This window comes from Mesoplodon densirostris, chromosome 7 (assembly GCF_025265405.1).
Source record: "Mesoplodon densirostris isolate mMesDen1 chromosome 7, mMesDen1 primary haplotype, whole genome shotgun sequence".
Lineage (NCBI taxonomy): Eukaryota > Metazoa > Chordata > Mammalia > Artiodactyla > Ziphiidae > Mesoplodon > Mesoplodon densirostris.
Window position 1 is genome coordinate 15,033,508 of NC_082667.1, and position 27,432 is coordinate 15,060,939.

General features: G+C 41.3%; 1 protein-coding gene across 1 annotated transcript in view; it reads left to right on the forward strand.

Annotated features, from left to right (window-relative positions):
- The window catches only part of LOC132494128 (uncharacterized), a 92,925-nt gene that overhangs the window by 33,135 nt on the left and 32,358 nt on the right, over positions 1–27,432 (forward strand). Inside the window, exon 4 of the mRNA XM_060105163.1 lies at positions 26,529–26,664. Coding sequence (XP_059961146.1) covers positions 26,529–26,664 — 136 coding nt within the window. The remainder of the gene's footprint in view (positions 1–26,528; positions 26,665–27,432) is intronic.

Sequence of the window (27,432 nt, forward strand, 5' to 3'; positions counted from 1 at the left end):
CAATCACATTTAATTCCACATTTAACAAACTGCCTCAATTAAGGAAAAATATGCCCAGCCATCGAGGCGGTTTCAGAAAGCTAGGAGAAAATTATTACTGTAAGTGGGCACCCCCTCCCCCCAGCCAGCCCCGTCCTCACCAAAGCATGATCACACTTTTAGAGTGACATGTGTCCTGACATTGTTGGGCCACGAGTTCAGTACATTATGACAATTTTCAAAGTCAACCAAATTTATTCTCCCTCCTCCCCTCAAAAAAAGCAAATGCTCCTGTGAGTCCACAGTCTTCGTCTCATTTTAGGGATGGGCAGGAAAGCAGAGGGAAGGATGAGGCCTGAACCTCTTGGGAGTCAAGGGATCGAGGGGTCATTTTCTTCTGAGCAGAATGTCCCTTCAGCGAGGTATCCCAGGCTAATATGCTTCTGTCTGTTGCTGTTGTATACTTTGAATGATGATGAACCCACCGAATTTATGACTGGGAGACAGCCCTGGGGAAGGCGGGAGTGGACAGTGAGTAGTACTGGGGGCAGATGAGGATGAACAAAGATTATCTAGTTAATAGATACTAGACATAAATGTGCCTGTACATGCACAATTACATACAAGGACACTAAAATCAAGTCCTTTTCTCAGTTTGGCCAGGAGATGGGCAAAGGGACTTAGTGAGATCTTGTAAATAGACCAGTGGGTGTTAAGGGGTCCTTCCAGAAGTCTCCTGGAGAAAAGCAAGAAGAAAGGGTAACTTTCTGGGCGATGACTGTGGAGACCAGTCAGAAAGGAGAAGGTGGAGTGAACTCTAGGGACCCGGGAATTTATGGCAATCAGCTGTCAGAACTGAGAACATCAATGAGTCACGTTCGTTCCCTTTGGTATTAGTAATTGGCATCATTTCACTGGGAAATAAAAGGTTGAGACGTGATTTTATAACTGCTTTTAAGTAGGGAGAAGGTTTTCCTTTGGAAGATGGTCATGAGCTGTTTTCAACCCTTAGGAGGAGGAAACAGCTCATTCCCAAGCTGGTTGTAGATTTCAAGAGCTTTTCAGCTTCAATATAGGAACTGCCTGACCCTGGGGCTGGCTCTCAGTGATGACTCAGGAAGATCCCACAGTGCCCTGAGCTCTGAGTACAGAGGCTTGGAGCTGGAGATCCCTTGGGAGGTGTGTTGTCCTGCTCCCCAAAGCCTCCTCCTCCTCCAGGTGTGGGGGCCAGCTGTGGGTGGGGCTACCCAGTACCTGCCCAGAGCCCTTAGCTCTCTGGAGGGATCCTCAGATGGTGAACCCAGTCACTTTCCGGGAAGGGCAATCTCCTGTCCTCTTGGGGTGCAGTGGCTGAGTTCTCCATCGAAATTGTGAAGACAAAAGCACTGTGTCCTCCGGTGCCATTCGACGGGAGGAGAAGTATGACAGAAGGGAGTCAAAGTGGGAAAAGACAGCAGTCTTAACTGATTGTTATTAACATATTTTACAGGAGCAGGTGACCACGTAAACGCATGGCTGAGGGGAGCTCCTGAAGCTCCATTAGCTTCAGGGTAAATCTGCCTTTGGTGCCCAACACTGTACGTTCATGCTCTCACCGAATCTCCACAATATTCCTATGAGATAAATATTGTTCTTTTGCAATTTTCCAGAAGAGACTGAGACTTGGGGAAGTTAGGAACTTGTCACACAGCTAGGGTGTGGTGGGTGGCCCGGATTTGAAGCAGGTCAGCCCGACTCCAGAAGTGCCTCTCTAACCACTGCTCTCCACTGCCTCCTCTTACTCTCCAGGAGCTTCTAGTTTCCCAGAGAAGCCAAGCACATATAAGTAGTCCCCTCATTTCCTTCCAGTGAGTCACTTCATCAAAAACAGGGGGTTAATTAGGAGGAGGTAAGGAGAGACAAGTGTTCCAGACAAAAGGATCGTGCAAAGGTCCTGGGGCTGGAAGGAGTGTGGTGAATTGGACAAGCTGAGAGAAAGGCTGCATGGGGCACAGGGAATGAGAGGGAGCTGGTGTGAGGCAGGCAGGTCTCAGGTGTCGGCATTCCTCCTGTTTAGAATAGCTACACCCCAACCCTGTTCTAATTTTCTCCACTGCACTTTTTTTTTTCTTGTTGGCACACCATGTGGCATGCAGGATCTTAGTTCCCCGACCAGGGATCGAACCACGTACCCCCTGCAGTGGAAGCGCAGAGTCCTAACCACTGGACAGCCAGGGAATTCCCTCCATTGCATTAATTTTTTTTTTTTTTTTTTTTTTTTTTTTTGCGGTACGTGGGCCTCTCACTGTTGTGGCCTCTCCCGTGGCGGAGCACAGGCTCCCTACGGGCAGGCTCAGCGGCCATGGCTCACGGGCCCAGCCGCTCCGCGGCATGTGGGATCTTCCCGGACCGGGGCACGAACCCGTGTCCCCTGCATCGGCAGGCGGACTCTCAGCCACTGCGCCACCAGGGAAGCCCCCATTGCACTTTTGATCAACTGATACACTCTACGTTTATTTTCTGTCCCCCTGCCTTCTTCTAGAGTGTGAGCTTCATGAAAGCAGGGACCACATTTGTTTTGTTTATTTCTGTGTGCCCAGTGCCTAGGACACTGTCTGGCAGTGTAGAAGGCATTCAATATATTTATTGAATTAACCAATGAAGTAATTAGTTATAGTACTAGCCTGTTTTTGGTAAATGCCTGAAGAATTTACAGCCATCAGGTGTTATAGCAGTTAGAAGACCAAAAACATTTCAAACCAGGGGATTATCAGAGAGGTTTCCAAAAGGAGGTCTGCCTATGAAGGATGGCTAAGCTAATATATATATTTAGGAGGCAATGGTAGGGGGAAGGGATAGGATGGTAACGGTCCAGCAGGCTGCTTGGCATGCCTCCCAGCCTCCGCCAGCCTCCTTGGATGTGGGCCTCTGTGCTATATTCACACATCATCTAAGTGGGTTGTGAAACACAGACACTAGCTACCAAGGGATGCTATGGTTTCTCCTTCCTTGGAGATCTTTAAAAATAGGAATAAGAGATCAACTGTCCTAAATTCTTTAGGAAGGGAAGCACTGGCATTGTTGGCTCCTACAGTGTATCAGGCAGTTTAACTTTGTCATCTGATACAAGCATCTCAAGAACCTGCGAGGCTGGCACTATTATTATTATCCCCATTTTATAGATGAGGAAACTGAGGCTCAGGGAAGGTTAGTCCAAGGTCACACACCTGGTACAAGATGCGAATCTCTGACTGCAGAGGCTGCAGTCTTCCCACTACCCTCAGGCCCTGAGGCACTCTCTTCTAGGCTGTCTTTTCAGGGCTTACGCATTCTGTATTAGAATAGCACATGGTGCTACTTAAGGTTGACTTGTGATAATTGAGATGGCAAAAGTGACTCCTGTCACGTGACTGAATGCTATTGATTTTAGGCAGCATTTCTTTGAGGCAGGAGCTTGGACCAGACAACCCATTCAAGCCTCCCCTTCAGTGCTGTTCTAGTTACAAAGAGTGCTGTGAGTACCAGTAACAGCTTTTTAGTCTAGGGGAATATGGATTAATCGCTGAATTAAACACTGGGTTCCCCATGTGGAGGTGTAGTTACATTAGTGCAGTGATGTATTGCCACACCCTGTAGGTAGAAAGACATGGAAGTAAGTGTGTAAGAATTTTACAGGGAAGAAGAAGATGGCAGGGAAAGTGAAAGTTGGGACTTGGAAGGCACATGAACTTGACCCCTTATGCATGCCCTTTGAGAAGTGACATGAGGCTTTGACATCAGACAGCCCTGGGTTCAAATCCTTGCTCTGCCATTTCCTAGCTGGGCAGTCTGGGGCGAGTCAGATATTTCTCTGATAGTCATCATTCTTTAGTTGTGTACGATAGAAACCAACTCGGGCTGCCATGAGCAGGGAAGGGTCACAGAATGGACAGAAAAGCCCCAGCCCCTGACCTCAGAAAGGGCCAATGGCTGACCTCTTCAGAGTGTCCAGCAGCGCTGGCCTGAACATTACTCCATGCAGGCCGAGGATTACAGGAGAGCCCTGTGTCCCGCACCTCTGGGCAGGAGGGCAGGGTACATTGGCTGTCAGTTTCATCAGTGAGGGAGGGGAGTTCCCTGAAGCAGAATCAGGGCAGAAACTTTGGATAGTCACTACTGCTTCTGAGCCTCAGTTTATTCACCTGTAAAATGGGGATAATGATACCTGCCTTGCAGAGGTTTATTATAAGGATTCAAGTTAATATAAGTGAACTGGCTTCCACAAAAAACTTCCAGTAAACAGTAGTTATTGTTATAATATAGTCAAATCTTTTTTTTTTTTTTACAATCCATTTATTTATTTATTTATTATTATTATTTTTCTCTCTTTTTCTCCTTGCTGTACGCGGGCCTCTCACTGTTGTGGCCTCTCCCGTCGCGGAGCACAGGCTCTGGATGCGCAGGCTCAGTAGCCATGGCTCACGGGCCCAGCTGCTCCGCGGCATGTGGGATCCTCCCAGACCGGGGCACGAACCCGTGCCCCCTGCATCGTCAGGCAGACTCTCAACCACTGCGCCACCAGGGAAGCCCCTAGTCAAATCTTTATTATCCCTTTTGCAGATGGTCTTTGGTAACTTATTTATTTGTCAATTCCAGGCTGCATCTTTTTTAAAAAAGGAACATATCCCTCCATAGCTAAAATAATATTGATATCATAGTTAAAACAATTAACAATAATTCCTTTATATCATCTAATATGTCAAAATTTTTTTGCAGTACTTAAATCTAGCCTGACGACTGCTTGTCCCAGCATGGTCTCTCTGTGGGCTAATGGAGGATAAGCTTATTTTAATATTCACCTAAGCCAAACAGAATTGGAAAGGTACATTTGTTAGAGGAAAAAAAAATGATGGACTGTATTTCAAGACTAAATAGAGTTGATCTGGGATTTCCCTCTGTTTTGGTGTATTCAGGTCACCACTCCCCCTCATTAGTACCGGCTGTATTTAACACTGCCACAGTTAATGAAAGCTTTAGTAGTTAAACACGTACATGAAATTCCCTATTACTCCAGGGTGCATGTCTCAGTCTTCTGGTGCGATTCAACAAATATTTATTGAGTGCCTACTATATGCAAGAGATTTCTCATTATAACCATTCTTGTGGAGTTCTTGAGCCAAACTTAAGTTTTTTTTTTTCTAGTAAATTTTATACATCGGAAGCCAGATTTGGCTGTCTAAAGTGGGAGAGAAGGAGAATTACTTGTCTATGAATTTTAAGATCTACTAAAAGGAGCCCTCCTGGTTCCCTTGGGGACAAACATTTCGTAATATAAATGTTTAAAAATCAACCAAGATTAAAAAAAAAAAAAGGTTAGTCTGTTTGTTTCTTCTCACCCAGTGACGCTTTTTCTACCAAAGAAAAGAAGGGTCTTCTGCTAAATCTAGGAAACCACAGCCTTTGTGGTTTTGTTGAAGCAGGGAAAGACAGCAATTCCCAACCTGGAGTCTTCCCCAAAGACTGCCGTTTCCAGTTCCTTGAGCCAGAAATTGCTGCTTTCAAGACAGCAAAAGGAGAAAGAAAAGTTCTGAGCCAGGGTTAAAAAGGTACAGAATATAGTGTTTTATAAGACCAGATGTGAGCAATGATGTGGGGAAAATGGGCCCTCTTAGAAGCTGCTGGCGGGAGTGTAAATAGATACAACCTTTCTGGAGGGCAATTTGGAAGTACTATCAAAAGCCTTAAAAGTGATCGTACTCTTGGAATTGATCCCAAGGCAATAACTAGGGCTATACTCAAAGATTTATCCATAGGAACAGTCATTGCAATATTGTTTAGAATAGTGGAAAATTGGAAATAATCTAAATGTCCAATCATAGGAGACTGACTTAGGTTGGTTCAGTAACTTATAGGGCATCCATTCATGATGGAATATTGTTCAGGCATTAGAAATAATGTTGTACCCTGGGATAAACCATAATGGAAAAGAACATAAAAAAGAATGTATATATATATATATATATATCTGAGTCACTTTGCTGTACAGCAGAAGTTAACATGACATTATAAATCAACTATACTTCAATAAAAAAAAAGAAATAATATTGTAGAACTGGAGCTCCCAGGATCCATGGTTCAGGGAGTCTGAAATTATATGCAAAATTGTGTGTGTGTGTGTGTGTGTGTGCGCACATTTTGGGTGAAAGGGAGAATTTTTATGGACTCTCAAATAGGTGCATGACCCAAGAGAGTAAAAAAAGCACCATTGTAGAAAATATTTAAAACAGAAAGATGTTGACAACATATTATTAGGTGAATGAATGAAGGATAGGTTAAAAACAAATATAATATGATCTTATTTTTTTAAAAAAATGTTTGTGTGTGTGTAGGAAAAAGATTAAAATGTTATCCACCAAAATGATAATCATGGTTATCTCAGAATGGTAGGATTATAGGTGATTTTTTCTTTTTTTTGTTGTTGTTGAATTTTCTAAAATTGTTACCATGAGTATACATTATTATTATATTTCTTAAAAGCACTTCTTAAAAAACGTAAGAGTATGGACCCTACAATCTAGAACTACAGTGCCTGGGTCCTGACTTACCAGCTGAAATGTCTACAGTAAGCTTCTTAACTTCTCTAGGCCTCAGTTTCTCCATCTGTAAAATGGGGATGATAATAGTTCATATTAATAATTGTAAAACACCAGGGCCTGGCCTGAGGTAAGTGCTCAGTGAAGGTTGGTTATTGTTAACAAAACAAAAGTGAGGCAGTGTGGTATGTGCATGAGCTTTGGAGATGCATAGGCTTGGGTTTGAACCCAGGTTCACGGCTCTTTAGCTAGTGATCCCCTTATATGAGCCTTACTTTTCCCATCTGTAAAATGGACACAATAATATCTACCTTGAAATCAGCTAGTCTGATTTCAACACTAGAGAAATACATGTGCCTAATGTATAGTAAGGGCTCAAAAAATGATAAGAATGTTCCAACTAAAGTAGAGTGTATCCTCTGGGAATTGACAATCAATGTTTAAAGAACTAATCCTTTTGCTTTTTTTTTCACACCTTAACACAAATGACTCCTCATTTACCTCATGCTAAAAGCACTGCAGTGAAGAGGCTGGCCTAGCACAGGGCTTCAAAAACTAACATTCCACCTGTCTAGCTAATATTGCCACTGTGATTACTAATAAGTGTTACCTCTGGAGTTATTATCATTCTTTTAAAGGCTGACATTATTTTTCTTTCTTTTTTTAAACTGAAGTGTAGTTGTCTTACAATATTATATTAGTTTCAGGTGTACAACATAGTGATTTGATATTTTTATAGATTCGCACCATACAAAGTTATTACAATATTATTGACTATGTTTCCTGTGCTGTACATTATGTCCCTGTTACTTATTTATTTTGGAGTTATTACTATGTACTGGTCCTAGGGTGAATCATTCTTGTTTTTCTCTGTTCCTACTCTATTATCTCCTATTTCCAGAACTGAGCTACTGACGACAAAAAAATATTGCTTATATATAAAAGAGGAGTTATTAGAATTGACTAGAGCTTGGCCATCCTCTTCTTTCAATTTCCTTGTGTGTCCCTAACCCCACCTCCACAAATTATCTAACTAAGATATTACCTTGCTGAGGACCATCATCTCTTCTGAAATTTTGTGGGATTTTGGTATTTGCTAAATATTTAATATGTGCTTGGCACTGTGTGAAGTCATTGTCATATGTCATCTTGTCTAGGCTATAGGCTGAATCTTCACTTGCCCTCATACTCCACATCCAATCCACTGGCAATTCTGTTGGCTCTTCTTTCAAGATAAATCCATAATCCAACTACTTCTCCGTACCTCCACAGCTACTACTTTTGCCAAACCACCCTTGATTCTTACCTGAATTAAAAAAAAAATAGACTTGATTTTTTAGAGCATTTTTACATTCACAGCGAAATTGAGTGGAAGGTTCAGAGGTGACCCTATACCCTCTGCCTGCCCCTAGCCTCCTGCATTATTAACATCCCTCACCAGAGGGGTACATTTGTGACAATCAGTGAACCTACACTGATACATCATTATCACCCCAAATCCATAGTCTATATTAGAGTTCACTCTTGGAGGTGTATATTCTGTGGATTTTGACAAATGTATAATGACATGTCTGCCATTAGAATATCATACAGAATAATTTCACTGCCCTAAAAAAATCCTCTGTGCTCCGCCTATTCCTCCCTTCCTCCTCCAACTCATGGCAATCACTGATCATTTTGTTTTCTCCATAGTTTTGCCTTTTCCAGAATGTCATACAGTTGGATTCATATAGTATGTAGCCTTTTCAAATTGGCTTCTCTCACTTAGTAATATGCATTGAAAGTTCCTCCATGTCTTTTCATGGCTTGATAGATCATTTCTTTTTAGTGCTAAATAATATTCCATTGTCTGAATGTATCACAGTTTATCCACTCACCTACTGAAGAGCATCTTGGTTGTTTCCAAGTTTTGGCCATTTTGGATAAAGCTGCTCTAAACATCTGTGTGCAGGTTTTTGTGTGAATGTTTTCAACTCCTTTGGGTAAATACCAAGGACCATGACTCTTGGACCATATGTTAAGAGTATGTTTAGCTTTTTAAGAAAGTGGCAAACTATCTTCCAGAGTGGCTGAACCATTTTGCATTCCCACCAGCAATGGATGGGAGTTCCAGTTGCTCCACATCCTCAGCAGCATTTGCTGTTGTCAGTATTCTGGATTTTGGCTATTCTAATAGATGTGCAGTGGAATCTTATTATTGTTTTAATTTGCATTTCTTTTCTTTTTTATTTATTTAATTAATTTATTTTTGGCTGCATTGGGTCTTCATTGCCGCACACGGGCTTTCTCTAGTTGCGGCGAGCGGGGGCTACTCTTTGTTGCAGTGCACAGGCTTCTCATTGTGGTGGCTTCTCTTGTTGTGGAACATGGCTGTAGGCATGCTGGCTTCAGCAGTTGTGGCACGTGGGCTCAGTAGTTGTGGCTCATGGGCTCTAGAGCGCAGGCTCAGTAGTTGTGGCACACGGGCTTAGTTGCTCCGTGGCATGTGGGATCTTCCCGGCCAGGGCTCGAACTTGTGTCCCCAGCATTGGCAGATGGATTCTTAACCACTGTGCCACCAGGGAGGCCCTTGCATTTCTGTAATGACATATAATGTGGATATTTTTTTCATGTGGTCATTGCCCTTCATATATATCTTCTTTGGGGAGATGTCTGTCAAAGTCTTTGGCCTGTTTTTTAATCTGGTTGTTCATCTTCTTATTGTTGAGTTTTAAGAGTTCTTTGTATATTTTGGATAACAGTCTTTATCAGATACATGTTTTGCAAATATTTTCTCCCAGTGTGTGACATGTCTTCTCATTCTCTTCACAGTGTCTTTCACAGAGCAGAAGCTTTTAATTTTAATGAAGTCTAGCTAATCAATTATTTCTTTCCTGATCATGCCTTTGGTGTTGTATCCAAAAAATCATTGCCAAAGCCAAGATTATCAAGGTTTTCTCCTTTGTTATCTTCTAGGAATTTTATAGTTTTGCACCTTTTACATTTAGATCTATGATTCATTCTTTCAAGTGTCCTTAGCTACTTATGATCCATTTTGAGATTATCTTTGTGAAAGGTGTAAGGTCTGTGTCTAGATTTTTTTTTTTTTTTGCATGTGGATGTCCAGTTGTACCAGCATCATTTGTTGAAAAGACTGTCTTTTCTCCATTGTATTGCCTTTGCTCCTTTGTCAAAGATCAGTTGACTACATTTATGTTGGTGTATTTCTTGGCTCTCGATTCTGTTCTCATATATGTACCTCATATAAATCTTGTACATATTATATTAGATTTATACCTAATTATTTCATTTTGTGTGGTGCTAACATAAATTGTACTGTATTTATTTATTTATTTTTATTTGGCTGTGTTGGGTCTCAGTTGTGGCATGCGGGATCTTCGTTGAGGCATGTGGGATCTTTCATTGTGGCAAGTGGGCTTCTCTCTAGTTGTGGTGTGCAGGCTCCAGAGCGCGTGAGCTCAGCAGCTGTGGTGCATGGGCTTAGTTGCCCTGTGGCATGTGAGATCTTAGTTCCCTGACCAGGGGTTGAACCCGTGTCCCCTGCATTGGAAGGTGAATTCTTAACCACTGGACCACCAGGGAAGTCCCAATGGTATTGTATTTTTTTTTTTTTTGTGGTACGCGGGCCTCTCACTGTTGTGGCCTCTCCCGTTGCGCAGCACAGGCTCCGGACGCACAGGCTCAGCGACCATGGCTCATGGGCCTAGCCGCTCCGTGGCATGTGGGATCTTACCGGACCGGGGCACGAACCCATGTCCCCAGCATCGGCAGGCGGACTCTCAACCACTGCACCACCAGGGAAGCCCCAGTATTGTATTTTTAATTTCAAATTCTGCTTGTTCATTGCTAGTATATTGGAAAGTGATTGACTTTTGTATATTAACCTTGTATCCTGCAAACTTGCTATAATCCCTTATTAGTTCCAGGAGTTTTTTGGTTGAATCTTTCCAATTCTTTTTATAGACAATCATGTCATATATGAACAAAGAGAGTTTTATTTCTTCCTTCCCAATCTGTGTACCTTTTATTTCCTTTTCTTGTCTTATTGCATTAGTTAGGACTTCCAAGATGATGTTGAGAAGGAATGGTGAGAAGGGATATCCTTGCCTTGTTCCTGATCTTAGTGGGAAAGCTTCCAGTTTCTTACCATTTATGTATAATATTAACTGTAATTTTTTGCAGATGTTCTTTACCAAATTGAGGAAATTACCCTCTACTTCTAGTTTGCTGAGAGTTTTTATCATGAATGAGTGTTTCATTGTGTCAGATACTTTTTCCTCATCTATTGGTATGATTATGTGATTTTTCTTCTTTGGCTTGATGTGATGGATTACATTAATTGATTTTCAAATGTTGAACCAGCCTCCCAAACTTGGGGTGAATCCCACTTGGTCATGGTGTATAATTCTTTCTATACATTGTTGGATTAGCTTTGCTAATATTTTGTTGAGGATTTTTGCACCTATGTTCATGAGAGATACTGGTCTGTAGTTTTCTTATAATGTCTTTGTCTTGTTTTGATATTAGGGTACTGGTAATGCTAACCTCAAAGAATGAGTTAGGAAGTACTCCCTCTGCTTCTATACTCTGAAAGAGACGGTACAGAATTAGTATAATTTCTTTCTTAAATTTTTAGTAGAATTCACCAGTGAACCCATCTGGGCCTAGTGCTTTCTGTTTTGGAGGATTATTAATTATTGATTCAATTTCTCTAATTTACATAGGCCTATTCAGATCATCTATTTCTTCTTGTATGACTTTTGGCAGACTGTGTCTTTTAAATAACTGGGTCATTTCATCTAGGTTATCAAATTTGTGGGCATAGAGTTGTTCATACTATTCTTTGATTATTCTCTTAATGTCCATGGGATCTGTAGTAACGTTGTCTCTTTCATTTCTTTTTTTAAAAAATTAATTAATTATTTTTTTATTTTTCGTTGCATTGGGTCTTTGTTACTGCGCATGGGCTTTCTCTAGTTGCAGCGAGCGGGGGCTACTCTTTGTTGTGGTGCATGGGCTTCTCATTGCGGTGGCTTCTCTTGTTGTGGAGCACGGGCTCTAGCCACGCAGGCTTCAGTAGTTGTGGCATGCAGGCTCAGTAATTGTGGCTCGTGGGCTCTAGAGCGCAGGCTCAGTAGTTGTGGAGCATGGGCTTAGTTGCTCTGTGACATGTGGGATCTTCCCAGACCAGGGATCGAACCTGTGTCCCCTGCCTTGGCAGGCAGATTCTTAACCACTGTGCCACCAGGGAAGCCCTCTTTCATTTCTGACATTAGTAATTTATGTCCTTTCTTTTTTACTTAGCCCAGTAAAGGCTTATCAATTTTATGTATCTTTTCAAAGAACCAACTTTTGGTTTTGTTGGGGTTTTTTTTCTATTGATTACCTATTTCAATTGCATTGATTTCTGCTCTAATTTTTATAGTTTTTTTTTTTCTTCTGCTTACTTTGGATTTAATTTTTCTTCTCTTTCTAGTTTCCTAAGGTGAATGTTCAGATGACTGACTTTTAGATTTTTCTTTTTGTAATATACACATTCAATGCTATCAATTTCCTTTTAATCACTGCTTTTGCTGTATCCCACACATTTTAATAAGTTGTGTTTTCATTTTTATTTAGTAAAATTTTTTTCTTGAAATTTCTCCTTTGACTTATGTATTATTTAGAAGTGTGCTGTTTAATCTCCAAGTATTTGGGGCTTGTCCAGTTATCTTTCTGTTATTGATTTCTAGTTTAATTCTGTTGTGGTCTAAGAGCAGACATTGTATGATTTCTATTGTTTTAAATTTAATGTGTGTTTTATGGCCCAGAATGTAGTCCATCTTCGTGAATGTTCCATGTGGACTTGAGAAGAATATGCATTCTGCTGTTGTTGGATGAAGCAGCCTATAGACGTAAATTATATCTGGTTGATTGATGGCCCTATTGAATTCAACTATGTCCTTACTGATTCTCTACCTTCTGGATCTGTTTATTTCTGATAGAGGGGTGTTGGAGTCTCCAACTGTAATAGTGGGTTCATCTTTTTCTCCTTGCAGTTCTGTCACTTTCTGCTTCTCATGTTTTGACACTCTATTGTTAGGAGCCTATACATTAAGGATTGATATGTCTTCCTGGAGAATTAACCTCTTTATCATTATGTAATACTCCTCTTTATCTCTGATAACTTTCCTTGCTCTGAAGTCTTTTCTGTCTGAATTAATACAGCTACTCCTGCTTTCTTTTGATTAGTGTTAACATGATATATCTTTCTCCATCCATTTACTTTGCTCTATGTTTGTCTTTCTATTTAAAGTAGGTTTCTTGTAGACAACCTGGAGTTGGGTCTTGTTTTTTTGATCCACTCTGACAATCTCTGTCTTTTAATTGGTTTATTTAGACCACTGATGTTTAAATTCTAAAGTGATTATTGGTATAGTCGGATTAGTAGCTACCATATTTGTTACCTTTTGCTATTCATTGCCCTTGTTCTTTATTCCTGTTTTTGTCTTCTACTTCTTTTCTTCCTTTTGTGGTTTTGACTGAGCATTTTATGTGATTCCATTTTCTCTCCTTTCTTAACATATCAGTTATAATTCCTTTTTTATTCTTTTTAGTCATTACACCAGAGTTTGCAATATATATTTACAGCTAATCCAATTCCACTTTCAAATAACACTATACTACTTCATGGGTAGTGCAAGTACCTTATAATAACAAAATAATCCTATTTCCTCCTTCCTGTCCCTTGTATCATTGCTATCATTCCTTTCACTTATAAGTAAGCATGTGCACACACACACACACACATATTGAATACATGGTTACTATTATTATTTTGAACAGTTCTCTGTTAGGTCAATTAAGAATAATAAAAGTAAAAGTTTTTATTATACCTTCACTTCTTCCTTCTCCGTTGCTTTTCCTTTCTTTATGTAAATGAAAGTTTTTGACCTATATAATTTTCCTTCTCTCTAAAGAACTTTTAGCATTTCTTTCAAGGCACGTCTACTAGCAACAAACTCCCTCATTTTTTGTTTGTCTAAGAAAGTCTTTATTTCTTCTTTACTCTTGAAGGATAATTTCACAGGGGACAGAATTCGACGTTGGTGGTTTTTTTTCTCCCAGCACTTTAAATATTTCACCCTGCTCCCTACTTACTTGTATGGTTTCTTAAGAGAAGTCAGATGTATTTCTTATCTTTGCTCCTCTATGATAAGGTAATTTTTTCTTCTGGCTTCTTTTAAGATTTTTTCCTTTATCTTTGATTTTATGCATTTTGAATATATGTCTAGGTGTAGTTTTTTTTTGGAGGTGGGGTGCATTTATCCTGCTTGGTGTCCTCTGAACTTCTTGGATCTGTGGTTTGGTGTCTGACATTAATTTGGGGAAATTCTTAGTCATTTATGCTTCAGATATTTTTTCTGTTTCTTTCTCTCTTTTTTTCTCCTTCTGGTATTCCCATTAAGTGTATGTTATACCTTTTGTAGTTGTCCCACAGTTCTCGGTATTCTTGGGTATTCTGTTCTGATTTTTTTTTTCAGTCTTTTTTCTCTTTACTTTTCAATTTTGGAAGTTGCTATTGAGATAGCCACAGGCTCAGTGACTCTTTCCTCAGCCATGTGTGGTCTATTAATGAGCCCATCAATGGCATTCTTCATTTCTGTTACTGTGTTTTTGATCTCTGGCATTTCTTGTTGAGTCATTCTTTTTATTTATTTATTTTTGGCTGCATTGGGTCTTTGTGGCTGTGCGTGGGCTTTCTCTAGTTGTGGCGAGATGGGGCTACTCTTTGTTGTGCGTGGGCTTCTCATTGCGGTGGCTTCTCTTGTTGGAGAGCATGGGCTCTAGGCTTGTGGGCTTCAGTAGTTGTGGTACGTGGGCTCAGTAGTTGTGGCTTGAGGGCTCTAGAGCACAGGCTCAGTAGCTGTGGCACACGGGCTTAGTTGCTCTGTGGCACGTGCGATCTTCCTGGACCAGGGATTGAATCCATGTCCCCTGCACTGGCAGGCGGATTCTAAACCACTTTACCACCAGGGAAGTCCCTTGATTCATTCTTATAACTTCCATCTCTCTGTCTACATTACCCATCTGTTCTTGCATGCTGTCTACTTCATCCATTAGAATCCATAGCATATTAATCATAGTTGTCTTGAATTCCCAGTGTGATAATTTCATCATCTCTGCCATCTCTGAGTCCGGTTTTGATGTGTGTTCTGTCTCTTCAAGACAAGTGTTTTTTTTGCCTTTTGATATGCCTTATAATTTTTTCTTATTAGAAGGACATGCTATACTGGGTAAAAGGAACTGCAGTAAACAGGACTTTAGTAATGTAGAGTAACGTATTGGGGGAAGAAAGCTTTCTGTAGTCCCATGATGAGGTTGCAGTCTTACAGTGAGTCTGTACCCCTGGACTGTGAATTTCACAAGTGCTTCTCAGCCTCTCCCCCCACACCCCACCCCCAGCTTAGATGGGAGAGGATGAGGAGAGAGGACTGGAGCTGGGTATTTCCCTTTCTCCATGTGGATTATGCTCTGGAAACTGCCCAATAGTTTAGACTCTTGTGAAATAGTTTCTCTTGAGGGCAAGCCTTGTTAAGAAGAACAGAATACTCTGGTATATTTCAAAATGGTTCCTTTTCTTTTACCCAAGCTAGAAGCTGGAGGGGTTTTTCTCCAATATTCACCATGAGAACACGGTTGAGTCCCTGGAGGTAAAACTCACGAAAGTGTGGGCACCTCTCCATGACTGGGTCTTCTGGAGTTTTTAACTCTCAGACTTGTGCACACTGAGCCTCAAGAAGTTTGTCAATTACAGTTCAGGTTTTCCTGCCCGGGCACTGCTTCCCACAGATGTTTCTGCTCGTGGTCTCTGCTCTAAGTGGTGATTCAATGTATTGGCCTGGTTGGCTGTCCAAATTTGTGGGGGCAGCAGTTTGCCTCGAGACCTCATTTCTTTGATGAATCTAAACTGTTTTTTCAGTTTTTCAGCCTTTTACTTGTTGTTAGGACAAAGTGATAACTCCCAAGCTCCTTACAGCTGGACCAGAAGCTAGAAGTGTCACCTGGATTTTCGCTGTAGCCTGCTAACTGGTTTCCCTCTTCTGCCCGCACTTAAACATAGCAGCTCAAATGAGACTTTAAAATATACACTAGAATATGTTACTTTCCTGTTCAAAACCCTTCAGTGGCTCCCCATCTCCTTCAGAGTAAAAGCCAAAGTACTGTACCTGCCAGTCCTAGGCATCTGCCCTGTCTTCAACACTCTTCCCTGATCTCCATCTTCTCTCCAGTTATAAGGTCTCCTCCGGCCATCCTGGCTGCCTTGTTATTCCTTGAACTTTCCATGTGTGCTCTCACCACCAGACCTTTGCACTTGCTGTTCCCTCTGCTTGGAATAATCTTCCCCCAGGCACCTGCCTAGCACAGTCCTTTGCTTCTCTCAACTCTTGGTTCAAGTGTCACCATCACATCAAGTGTCACCACTGGGTTGTCACCTAATCACACTATAGATGATAGTAACTCTTCCTCAGTCACCCCAATGGCTTCCTTCTCTGCTTTATTTTTTCCATAGCATTTATTACTATCTGATATACCATATATTTTACCTTTTTTGGTTCTTTATTTACTTTCTTCTTCCACTAGAAAGTAAAAGCCATGAGGGCAGCAGGGGTTTGTCATCTATATTGTTCACCATTATATCATCAGTGCCTAAAATAATACCTGGCATATAATAAGTCCTCAATAAATATTTGTTTAATGGATTATTACTGTACTCATATAGATGAGGCAAGGGATGGGACTAGAGTTCAAACTCAGGTCTTCATGACTCAAATCTCGTGTTCTGAATGAATATGCTACATTGCCACTGTGTTGAATATTGAATATCTGATGCGTTCTTGCAAATGGCTATTTCCTACACTCTGGCAGTTTTCTATTTCTTGACTCTCGCTGGAGTTGATTTTTCTGAGTTAGTAAGAACTCTCTATGAACTGCATCCTAATATTTCCTCAAGATCATTGCATTGCAAAATAGGCTGAAATAAGACTGCCCACTGCATTACCTGCAGAGCTCTCTCCTTCATCTCGCTTCACTGCAGCCTATCTGCCAGCTAAGGTCAGAACTGCACTGCTTCTGGCCAAATGCAATCTCAGGTTAAGTAGTCAATGTGACGTGATCTGCAAAGTAAGTTAGAAAAACCCAAACGACCAATAACAGTCCCTCAAGTTTGCATGTTTAACAGCCTTCGAAGTGCCTTCAAGCACACTATCATTTTTTAAAATAAATTTATTTATTTATTTATTATTGGCTGCGTTGGGTCTTCATTGCTGCATGCCAGCTTTCTCTAGTTGCAGTGAGTCGGGGCTACTCTTTGTTGTGGTGCATGTGCATCTTATTGCGTTGGCTTCTCTTGTTGCAGAGCATGGGCTCTAGGGTATTCAGGATTCAGTAGCTGTGGCGCACAGGCTTAGTTGCTCTGTGGCATGTGGGACCTTCTTGGACTAGGGCTCAAACCCATGTCTCCTGGATTGGCAGGTGGATTCTTAACCATTGTGCCATGCCACCAGGGAAGCTGCACTGTCTATTTTGATGCTTATAATGACCTGCTGGATAGATCACTGCCTACTCCATTGCTTAGATGAAGAAACAGAGGTCACAATTAGTAGCAGTGCTGGGACTAGAATATGGGTCTTCTGATCCCAAAAGCCCAAATTCTCCTGAAACTGAGCTTCCTTCCACTGATTTCAATCCTGCCTATCATGAGCTTTAGTTTGCAGTTCTACCAACTTTTCATACACAGCACTTGGAATCTTGGTAGACAAGTAAATTGTGCAAGTGGGAAGAGACTGGGGGTGTTTTGAACGCATGTAGTTTTTGGTTGCCCAACATTCTGCTCCCTTCTTTTGATAAAAGCCCCAATTTCTGTTTTGGACAATTGCCTCTGCTCCAGTCTCAGTTGCGTTGTCAATCAAGGTGGCAAAGGAGAGGGCATTTTACTCAAGCCAAGCCAATCAGATTCAAGGACTTAGGATCTTAACCAAAATGGCAGAAGGACAACGTAACATTGTGCAAGAAGCAGCCCTAACAAGATGGCTGATTAGCTCCTATTCCAGGATGTCGTGGCTGTCATTGTTCCCAACTCTTCCAGCCTCATTCTCAGCTGTCTCTTGATTCTGTGAACTGGCCCCACCCTCCCAATACATCCTCTTGCTTAAGTTAGCCAAAGTTTGTTTCTGTTGCTTGCAACCAAAGACTCCTGCCTGGAGTAGGGAAGAATCATGGGAAGGCTAGCTTCCTTCAGCAAGACTGGAGCCCTTTTCTGTCAAGATGAGCTGGGGTGAGTGAGTGGACTGTGGTGCTCTTCTTGGTCAGTGGGTCAGTGTGTGCTGGCCTGCTGCCTTCTTTCTTGGGACCTCACAACCTGGATAGATGTGGGACCTGCTAAGGCTCTTAAGAAAATGAAGGGTCAGGTTGAGAAGGATGTGGGTGGAATGGGGCTTTGGGATACCCCTCAAGGACTGGAGAAGGAGAGAACAAGGAGACTCAGGGTGTCTTTACACAGCTGCAGGAGTTGTCCAAGCAGGAAGAATGAGATCCAACTTGGGAAACACCTTTTGCTTTGCTAAGCAAGTTTTGTGAAAGCTGGGCTTCAGTGTCACTCTCAGGCCCCAATTCTCATATTTTAGATGAATGTCAAAGTTATTAGACAATTATGATGGAATGGGGAGTGGTGCTGGTAGATGAAAGGGAGATTCATTGCTGCCACCCTCAACATACAGAGAACAGAGACTTTTCTCCCAGGTGCCCTCTCCCCACTTGCTGCTTCTCCACTGGTTCTGATACCCACCACACACCTCCTCTGCTGTGGACAAAGTGTCTGGATATACCACTTCTATCCGATGACAGAGAGCTCTGAGCCCATGAGACTGTATGACTAAATGGATCTGACAGAACCCATCTTGTGATGGGCAGCTCTGGATGCAAGATCACTTAATGTCCCATAATCAGATGCTCTGTGTCTACCAGGGCTCAGCAGGACAGTGGTTGCTGGTTTTTGAATGGGATATACAATTCTCTGTTACAGATGGCATGGCCTTGTTCCGGAACCCCAGGGGTCTACGTTGTGATTCTTCTTGGGGCTTGACACAAACTCCACACAGTGTCTTGTCCCGCCATAGATGCCTTGAATACCAGAGGCAATTGCACCACAGCCTGCACCTGCTGCAGAGCCCTTTCGTGCTCTGGGCCCCACTGAAAGCTGACAGTCTTCCTTGTCACTAAGTAAATGGGTCAGAGCAATGTCCTCGAGTGTAGAACATGTCTCTAGCACCTGAAAAGGCCTGCTAGGCTGTGGGAAGCAGACTCAAAGATGGTCCCCAATGATCCCTGCCCCCAGCACTCACTCCCTTGTGTACTCTCCTCTACTGGTGTATGGAGCAGACCCTGTGGCTTGCTTCTAATGCACAGAAAATGGCAGATATGATGGGATGGCCTTTCCAAGATTAGCATCCAAAAAGGCTGTAGGTTCTGTCTTGGGAGACCCTCTGGTTCTCTCTCTGTCTCTGTCTCCGATCACCAGCTGCTGTGTTGTAGGGACACTCAGGATACATAGCAAGGTCCCAAGGCCTACCTGCAATTGAAGGAATGAGCTTAGAGAAGGATCTTCTAGGGGCTGCCGAAGCCATGAGGGTGATCTTGGAAGCAGATGCTCCAGTCTTAGCTGAACCTCAAGATGACTGCAACCCTGACCAATATCTTGATTTTCAGCCTCATGAGAGTCTCAGGGTCCCATTCTTTCCAATCAGATCCCCAGATCTTTCCAATCACTCTGCTAGTGTTGAGAATTCATTCTTCTTATAATTAAGTTCTGGGCCTGATCCTCTGCCCTCTGGTACAGGAGCTAAGAATCTCTTCATATGCTGCCTTATATATGCTACCCTCAAGCTTTTACACTTTGCCTTATATTGGTGATTAATCATTCTGGGCCTTTCGTTGTCTTTCTTCAGTGAATCAATCCACTGCCCCTCCCCTAACCCACAGCAACAGCCTTCTCATTCTACAGTCTTTACAAATAGTTCTTACCAGAAGCTCTCAAACACTTGATAAGTTGCACCCCCAGTGCATTAATGTCCAACTGTGTCCCATCCCAGGTCATCACCAGCGAAAATTTTAGCAGTTGCACCCTAACCACATGCCCAGTGCTCTCACTGTTGACCTACCATTAGTAATGAGGTCCTCAGTGCCAGTCAGCCAGCAAGTGATCCTGTTCCAAAGTCTCATTTTTGGGACTGCTTTCTTAGACCAACTATTGTAGGTCAGGTTTCCTGGGAAACAGACTCTGAAGCAGATATTTGCATGCGTGTAGTCTATTGAGGAGTAGTTTTGGGAACAACACCTGTGAGGGGAAGGAAAGGAAGCTGGATTGGGCAGAGAGAGAAGCTGGGCTCTGGTGCAGTCACACCAGAGGCCTCAGTGAACTTTATGGGGAGATCAGAAGCTGAAATGGCCCTTTAGAGTTGTCCAGTTAAGGCAAAGAGGCCAGGCTTTTGTACCCACTGTTGACCCCTCACTGGTTGCAGGCTGCCCCAGAGAGAGGGCCTCATCTTGGGTGGTGCAGCTTCCTTTGATTAAAGGCAATTCCTGGAAGGGACTCAGTGTGAGCAGTCGGCAGCCAACACTCTCACAGCTGGAAGAATACGTATCTCAGCCTTGAAGGGGGACCTGTGTGGCTCATCACCACATCCACTCCAGAGGGTGCTGTTTCTAGCCTCCTTTTACAGATGAGCAAAACTGAGGCACAGCCAGGAAATAACAGAGCCAGAGCCCATGCCCTTAACCTCCATGCTCTGTGCCTTTTTTGAAGGAGGAAGAGGGAGAGAATCCTTCTCCCATTCCTGGGATCACGGCCAAGTCAAGGAACAAGTTAGAAACATAAAATTTGCTTTTGATATTCCCCAATCTCCATTTAGATGCCCTTCTCTCACCTCTTAGAGTGTCTCCTCCAGGCTCTGAAGTCACGAGAAGAGCATTCCAGGCTTGGGAGTGGAAGAAATGGTGTTGCCTGGGTGGGTGTAGGCATGACCAGTATGGAGCAATTAATAGGCTAATTTGGTTGCCAAAAAAAAAAAAGTTTGTAAAGGCAGATAGAGAAAGATAAAGTGGGAGAGCAAGGCTAAATTCGCACTAGAGGTCTTGATAGTCAAGCTAAGGAATTTGTACACAGTGGCAAAGGAGTGGAGGGTTCTGAGCAGAGTGGGTGGGTGAGAATGATGTGTGCAAAGGGTTGTCTGAGGAAGATTTAATGTGTCCCTGAGGCCAAGGATGAACTGGCAGAAACAAAGACTAGAGGAATGGAAATCTGTTACGAGTCTGTTGCCAACAGTCCAAGAGGGCAGAGGAAGCAGAGAGAAAGAGAGAGAGAAGGGAAAAGAAAGAATGGTGGGACAGGCATTATGAAGGCAGCATGTCAGGAATCTATGTGTATATTAAAGACAATCTTAGAAGGTATCAACAACAGGACTTCAAGGATGCTAATTAAGCAAAGGGTCCTATAGCAAAGCTCCATAAAGATGAAACCTCTCAAGGGCTTTCCACGGAAAAGGCCACAGAGATTGTCTTGTCACAGTAAAAGTCTGAGTACCCACAAGGCAACTAACCCTAAGAGTACAGGAGGCACGTGGGCACACGAGTGTATTTGTCGATCTAGGTAAAGATTTTATTTAACAACACTGATAGGGTGCTTGCTGTGTGCTAGGCTCTGTTCTCTTTATGAATATATACTCACTGAATCATTTGTTGTCATTACAATTCTGTGTTGGTGCTATTATTATCTCCATTTACAGATGATAAAACTGAGGTACAGGGAGGTTAAGTAATTTGCCTAAGCTTACCCAGTAAGCAAGTGGAGGAATCTGGATTCAAACCCAGACAATGCCTCCACATTCCATTATGTTAACCACTGTACCCTGCTCATGACACTTTGGGATTAACCATGATAAAAATTAAAGTAGGGATAAAAAAGATAATCACCAACTTACCGATATGCCCAACTGGGCTTTAAAAATTCCCAAGATTTCTCATTTTTATTTTAAAGGGGACTGCTTCCCCACTTTTATCCTGTGACCTCATCTTACCTTCTCCCTCAGACCTTTAATTCATAAATACCTTTGGGGAAGCCACGCCCATTACCGTGTCTCAGGTTAGATCATGAGTCAGAGCAGGCTGAAATAATCTCGTGTATTGGCAGTGACAGAAATGGTATAGCATCCTTAGCTTAATTGCAATAGTCATTTATTCTTTCATTAGGTGCTTCATTCAGTTGTACAGGAAAGAACTATCCAATACTTATTCTGCACAGGCACTGGGCTGAAAACTATAAACATGAAGATGAATAAAGCTTGGTCCCTACCCTTGAGGGGCTGTAGTCTTCTTCTATTGCCTCCCCAAGACCCCTAACCCAGAATTCTAAGAGCAACCAACAGTCAAGGATGCAGATGAACATTCCATGGTTGTTGGAAACAGTTAGGGGGTGGGAGTTTGGTGGATGGGTATAAGGAAACTGGAGCAGTTATTCTATAATGGGAAATGATAGCCAATTCAACACCTTGTCTAGATACCCTTCTTTTCAGCCTGAAAAAATGCTTATCAGCTATTTTTTCACACTCTTGGAAGAAGATCAGGGGGCCCTATTCTACTGATATTTTTAAATATCAATGGCTTGCGCAATGTGGCTAGAATTCTCTGTCCTCCAATTTCATCAACTTCATTTCTATCTTTTAAAAAACGTTTGATAGATAAAAGAATATATACAATGTATATCTAAGTACAAAGCATAATAATGAACATTTGTAAACCACCCAACTTAATAACATTTCCAATTCTGTTAGCTACTGTGAACTCCCTAATCCAACCCTCTCCCTACTCGCCAGAGGTAACTTCTGTCCTGAATTTTGTGTTTATTGTTCCTTTGATTTTTAGGGTAGTCCTATCACATGCATGGATCCCTAAACAATATAGTGTTTACTTTTGCTTGCTTTTTTAGCTTTTTAAAAATAGTTTTGTTCAGTATAGAATCAACTGTGACCTGCTTTGTCCACTCCACATTGTATTTCTAAGATTCATCCAAACTGCTCCATGTAGCTGTACTTCATTTTCACAGCTGTTTATTAATTCATTCAATAAACATTGATTGAGCCCCAGTAATATTGTATTAGGTGAATATATCACAATTTATTCATTTAGCTTCCTATTGATGGATGTTTTCCTTTTTTTTTTTTTTTTAACGAATAAATGCTACTGGGAATATTCTCTTACATGGCTCCTGACACACATGTGCAAGAATTTCTCAAGAGCACTGGCTTTCCTACTGGGATTCATGATTTGTAGTGGCCTGTGAAATCAATTTAATAGATTCAACCAGGATTTAAAAAAAAATATGGGGCTTCCCTGGTGGCGCAGTGGTTGAGAGTCCGCCTGCCGATGCAGGGAACACGAGTTCGTGCCCCGGTCCGGGAAGATCCCACATGCCATGGAGCGGGTGGGTCCGTGAGCCATGGCCGCTGAGCCTGCGTGTCCGGAGCCTGTGCTCCGCAACGGGAGAGGCCACGGCAGTGAGAGGCCCGCGTACCGCAAAAAACAAACAAACAAACAAAACAGAGCAATAACTACCTTAGTGCATTTCCTGTGGAAATGGTTAAGTATTGTTTTGTGAAACTTTTGTTTCAGTTATGTTTATGTGTCCTGGGCTGTGATGTGAAGAGTTTTTCTTTTCATGGGTCTTAGAAAAGTTTGGAAGCCCTTGCTCCAGGGTGGTGCTTCTTGAACTATCTGTGGGTAGATTTAGAAAAATTTCCAATCTGTCACAGATTATTTTTGTAAAATACCATGAAAATGAATTACTTGGAAAATGAGATTATTAAAAATTCAAAGACATACAAACAGAAAGCCCAGTTTTAATTGTTGTATTCAACAGACATAAATTATATTTCAATAAATATAGTAGGGCAATTATTCACAATAGACAAAGGGCAGAAGTAACCCAGGTGTCCATCAATGGATGAATAAACAGAAGGTGGTATATAGATTCAATGGAATATTATTCAGCCTTAAAAAGGAAAGCATTTCTGACACATGCTACAATGTGGGTGAAACTTGAGGACGTTATGCTAAAGAGAAGTAGGGCAGTCACAAAAGGACAAATACTGTATGATATTCCACTCGTATGAGATACCGAGAGTAGTCAAATTCATAGAGCCAGAAAAATGGTTGCCAGGAGTTGGGGGTGCAGGAGGAATAGGGAGTTATTGTTTAGTGGGTATGGAATTTCAGTTTGGAAAGATGAAGAAAAAGCTCTAGATATGGATGGTGGTGATGGTTGCACAACAGTGTGAATGTACTTTTAATGCCACTGAACTGTACACTTAAAAATGATTAAAATGGTCAAATTTTATGTTATGCATATTTTACCATGATAAAAAAGTCTAAAAAATTAAAAATAAATATAGGATGGCAGTGTCAAGTTGCTATCAAATTTTCTTAATCCTTACTGTCAATTTTTGTACTTGTCTCAAGGTGGCTGGCTTGTATCAGATCATTCCTTCACATACTGGCACCAGTCTGTGGACTGAACTTTGAGTGGCAATGTTCCAGGGTATAAACCTAAGAACAGATAAACTGACATACAGGCTACACACATGCTCACCTTTACAAGATAATCTCAAATTGTTTTCTAAAGAGGGAAACAATTTCCACTCCCACCAGCAGGTGTATTAAGAGTTTCCTGTGTGCCTCATCCTTGCCAATGCTTAGTATTGTCAGAATTCTTAATGTTTTCCAATCTGGTAAGTATAAAATACTATCTCATTTTGGTCTTAATTTGCATTTCCCTGATTATTAAGAAATTCGAACATCTTTTTATATGTTTATTGACAAGTTGTGTTTTTTCTTATTGAAATTCCTGTTTAAGTCTTTTGCTCATTTTTTTTCTATTGAGTTGTTGGTATTATTATCATTGATTGGTAGGAGTTTTAGCCAACAAATATTTATTGAGTACCTGCTACGTGCCAGGCACTCTTCTATATGCTGGGAATAAGGCAGTGAACAAAATAGATCAAAATTCCTTGTCTCATTTAGGAGTTTATAGTCTACTGAGGAGGGAGGTGGAAGGCAATCAAATCATTTAGTTACATGTATAGTATGTATGGTAATGATAAATGTTATAGCTAAAAATAAGGCAGGAAAGGGCAATAGGCAGGGAGTGGTGGTGAGCTTGCAATTTTTTAAACAGGGGACAGGGAAGGTTTTATGAAAAACATGACATTTGAGCAAGGTTCTGAAGGAGATCAGGAAATGAACGTGCAGACAGCTATAGGAAAATTTTCTTATGTATTCATTTGTCAGTTATATGCATTACAGATATCTTATCCCACTTTGTGGCTTGCCTTCTCACTTTCTTTAAGATACAGTTTGATGAAAGACGTTCTTATTTTTAATATAGTCTAATATATCAATCTTTTATTTTGTGGTTGGTACATTTTGTACCTTGTATAAGAATTCCTTCTCTCTCCTGATATGATAAATTGTTCTATATTTTCTTCTAAAAATTTTAAAGTGTTGCCTTGTACACTTTGCTCTTTTTTAAAGACTTTAAAATTTTTATTTATTTTGTCTGTGCTGGGTCTTAGTTGCGGCACGCAGGATCTTTTGTTTTAGTTGCAGCATGTGGACTTCTTAGCTGCGGCATGCAAACTCTGAGGTGCAGCATGCATATGGGATCTAGTTCCCTGACCAGGTATCGAACCCATGCCCCCTGCACTGGGAGCGTGGAGTCTTGGACCACCAGGGAATTCCCTACATTTTGCTTTTAATTCACGCAGAATTTAGTTTTGGATATGGTGTGAGATAAGAATCCATCTTTTTTCCCCCATGTAAATTACAAATTGTGTACCATGTACTGGCTAATCTCTCCTTTCTCTGGTGGTCTGCTGTGCCATCTCTGTCATAAATCTGGATTCCGTATATGTGTAGTTCTGCTTTGGGGCATTCTATTCAATTCCATTGGTCAACTTATCTGTCCCTGTACGTATATCACACTATATTACTTACTAGGGCTTTGTAGTATGTTTTATATATAGTAGAGAAAGTCCTTACACCTTATTCTTTTTTTTTTTAAAGCACTGTTTTATTATTTATTTATTTGTTTGTTTATTTATTTTTGGCTGTGTTGGGTCTCGTTTCTCCGCGAGGGCTTTCTCTAGTTGCGGCGAGCGGGGGCCACTCTTCATCGCGGTGCGTGGGCCCCCCACTGTCGCGGCCTCTCGTTGCGGAGCACAAGCTCCAGACGCGCAGGTTCAGCAGTTGTGGCTCACGGGCCCAGTTGCTCCGTGGCATGTGGGATCCTCCCAGACCAGGGCTCGAACCCGTGTCCCCTGCATTGGCAGGCAGACCTTCAACCACTGCGCCACCAGGGAAGCCCACCTTATTCTTTTTTTCAGGAATGTCTTGGCTTCTTTTAGGACTCCTCCCTTCCATATAAATTTTAGAATTAGTTTGTCAAATTACTTAAAAATCCCTCTTGAGATAAGGACTTGAGTTGAGTTGACTCTATAGATCAATTTGAAGAGAGTTGGTGTTATTTTCATATTATGACTTTTTATCCATGAATGTGGCTCATCTCTCCATTTACTTGTCTTATGTAATGTCTTTCAATAAAGTTAATTTTTTTCTTTTTAAAGGTCTTCCACACCTTACATCATGTTTATTCCTAAGTACCTTAATTTTGGTTGCTATAATAACTGACATCTTTTAAAATTAAGCTTTCTGTTTATTGGTGGAGGGTAGAAATGCAATCAATTTATATTATTCACCCACCTTGTTAAACTTTAAAAAATTAATTCCAGCAATTTCTAGTCTGTTGTGTTTTCTAAATAAGCAATTATATTATCTATAAAGATATCAGTCTTATTTCTTCCTTTCCAAAACTTATACATTTTATTTCTTTTTTATTATTGCACTGGATAGGACTTCAAGTACAATGCTGGAAAGAAGAGTTGATGTGGACATTTTTGTCTTGTTCCTGATTTTAAAGCAATGCTTCAAATCTTTCACCTTGAAGAATGATGTTTGCTGTAATTATTTGATAAAAGCTCTTTATCAGGTAGGACATTTCATTATGAATTGGTGGTAAATTTTAGCAAATATTTTTTTCTACACTTGTTTTGATAACCATATGGTTTTTCTCCTTTATCCATTAATATGGTGAATTATATTAATAGCTTTTCTAATGTTAAATCACTCTTGTATTCCTAGGATCAACCTAACTTGACCACAATACATTATCTTTTTTATACACTGCTGAATTCAATTTCTAGGATTTTTGCATCTAGGTGAAGAAATGAGACTGGCCTCTAATTTTCTTGACCAATTTAATTTCTTTATATTCCTCCAACAGATTTGTCACTGTAGCTAAGCACAGGTCAATTATCTCCAATTTAGAAGGCCCTTCCTACCACTGCTGGCTACTAAATAGCCTTTCCATTCTGGCCTCCTCTCCTAACATCAATGCATTGATGCCTGGGTACCAGCCACAGTAGAGACCAAACACCCCCTTGGAAGTCAGTGGCAGGCCTGAAGAAACCAAACCCTTGGAGGTCTGGCTGATTGTCAATCCACATCCCTGCTCTCCTACTCAAAACTCACTTTGTCTAAGAAGCTCTTCTTGATTACCAGCCTGTGATCTACTTTGAGGTTGGGGACCATGTGTTTTCCGTCTTTGTATCCCCAGGGTCCAGCACAGTGTGTGCACACAGAAGTTGCTCATAAATGTTTGGGAAACTGAGTTTACCCAACCCAATTCTGAGCGCTTCCTGGCTCAGGTGACCCTGATTTAAATTTTTTTTTTTTTTTTCAAAGTAGTCTTGAGGGC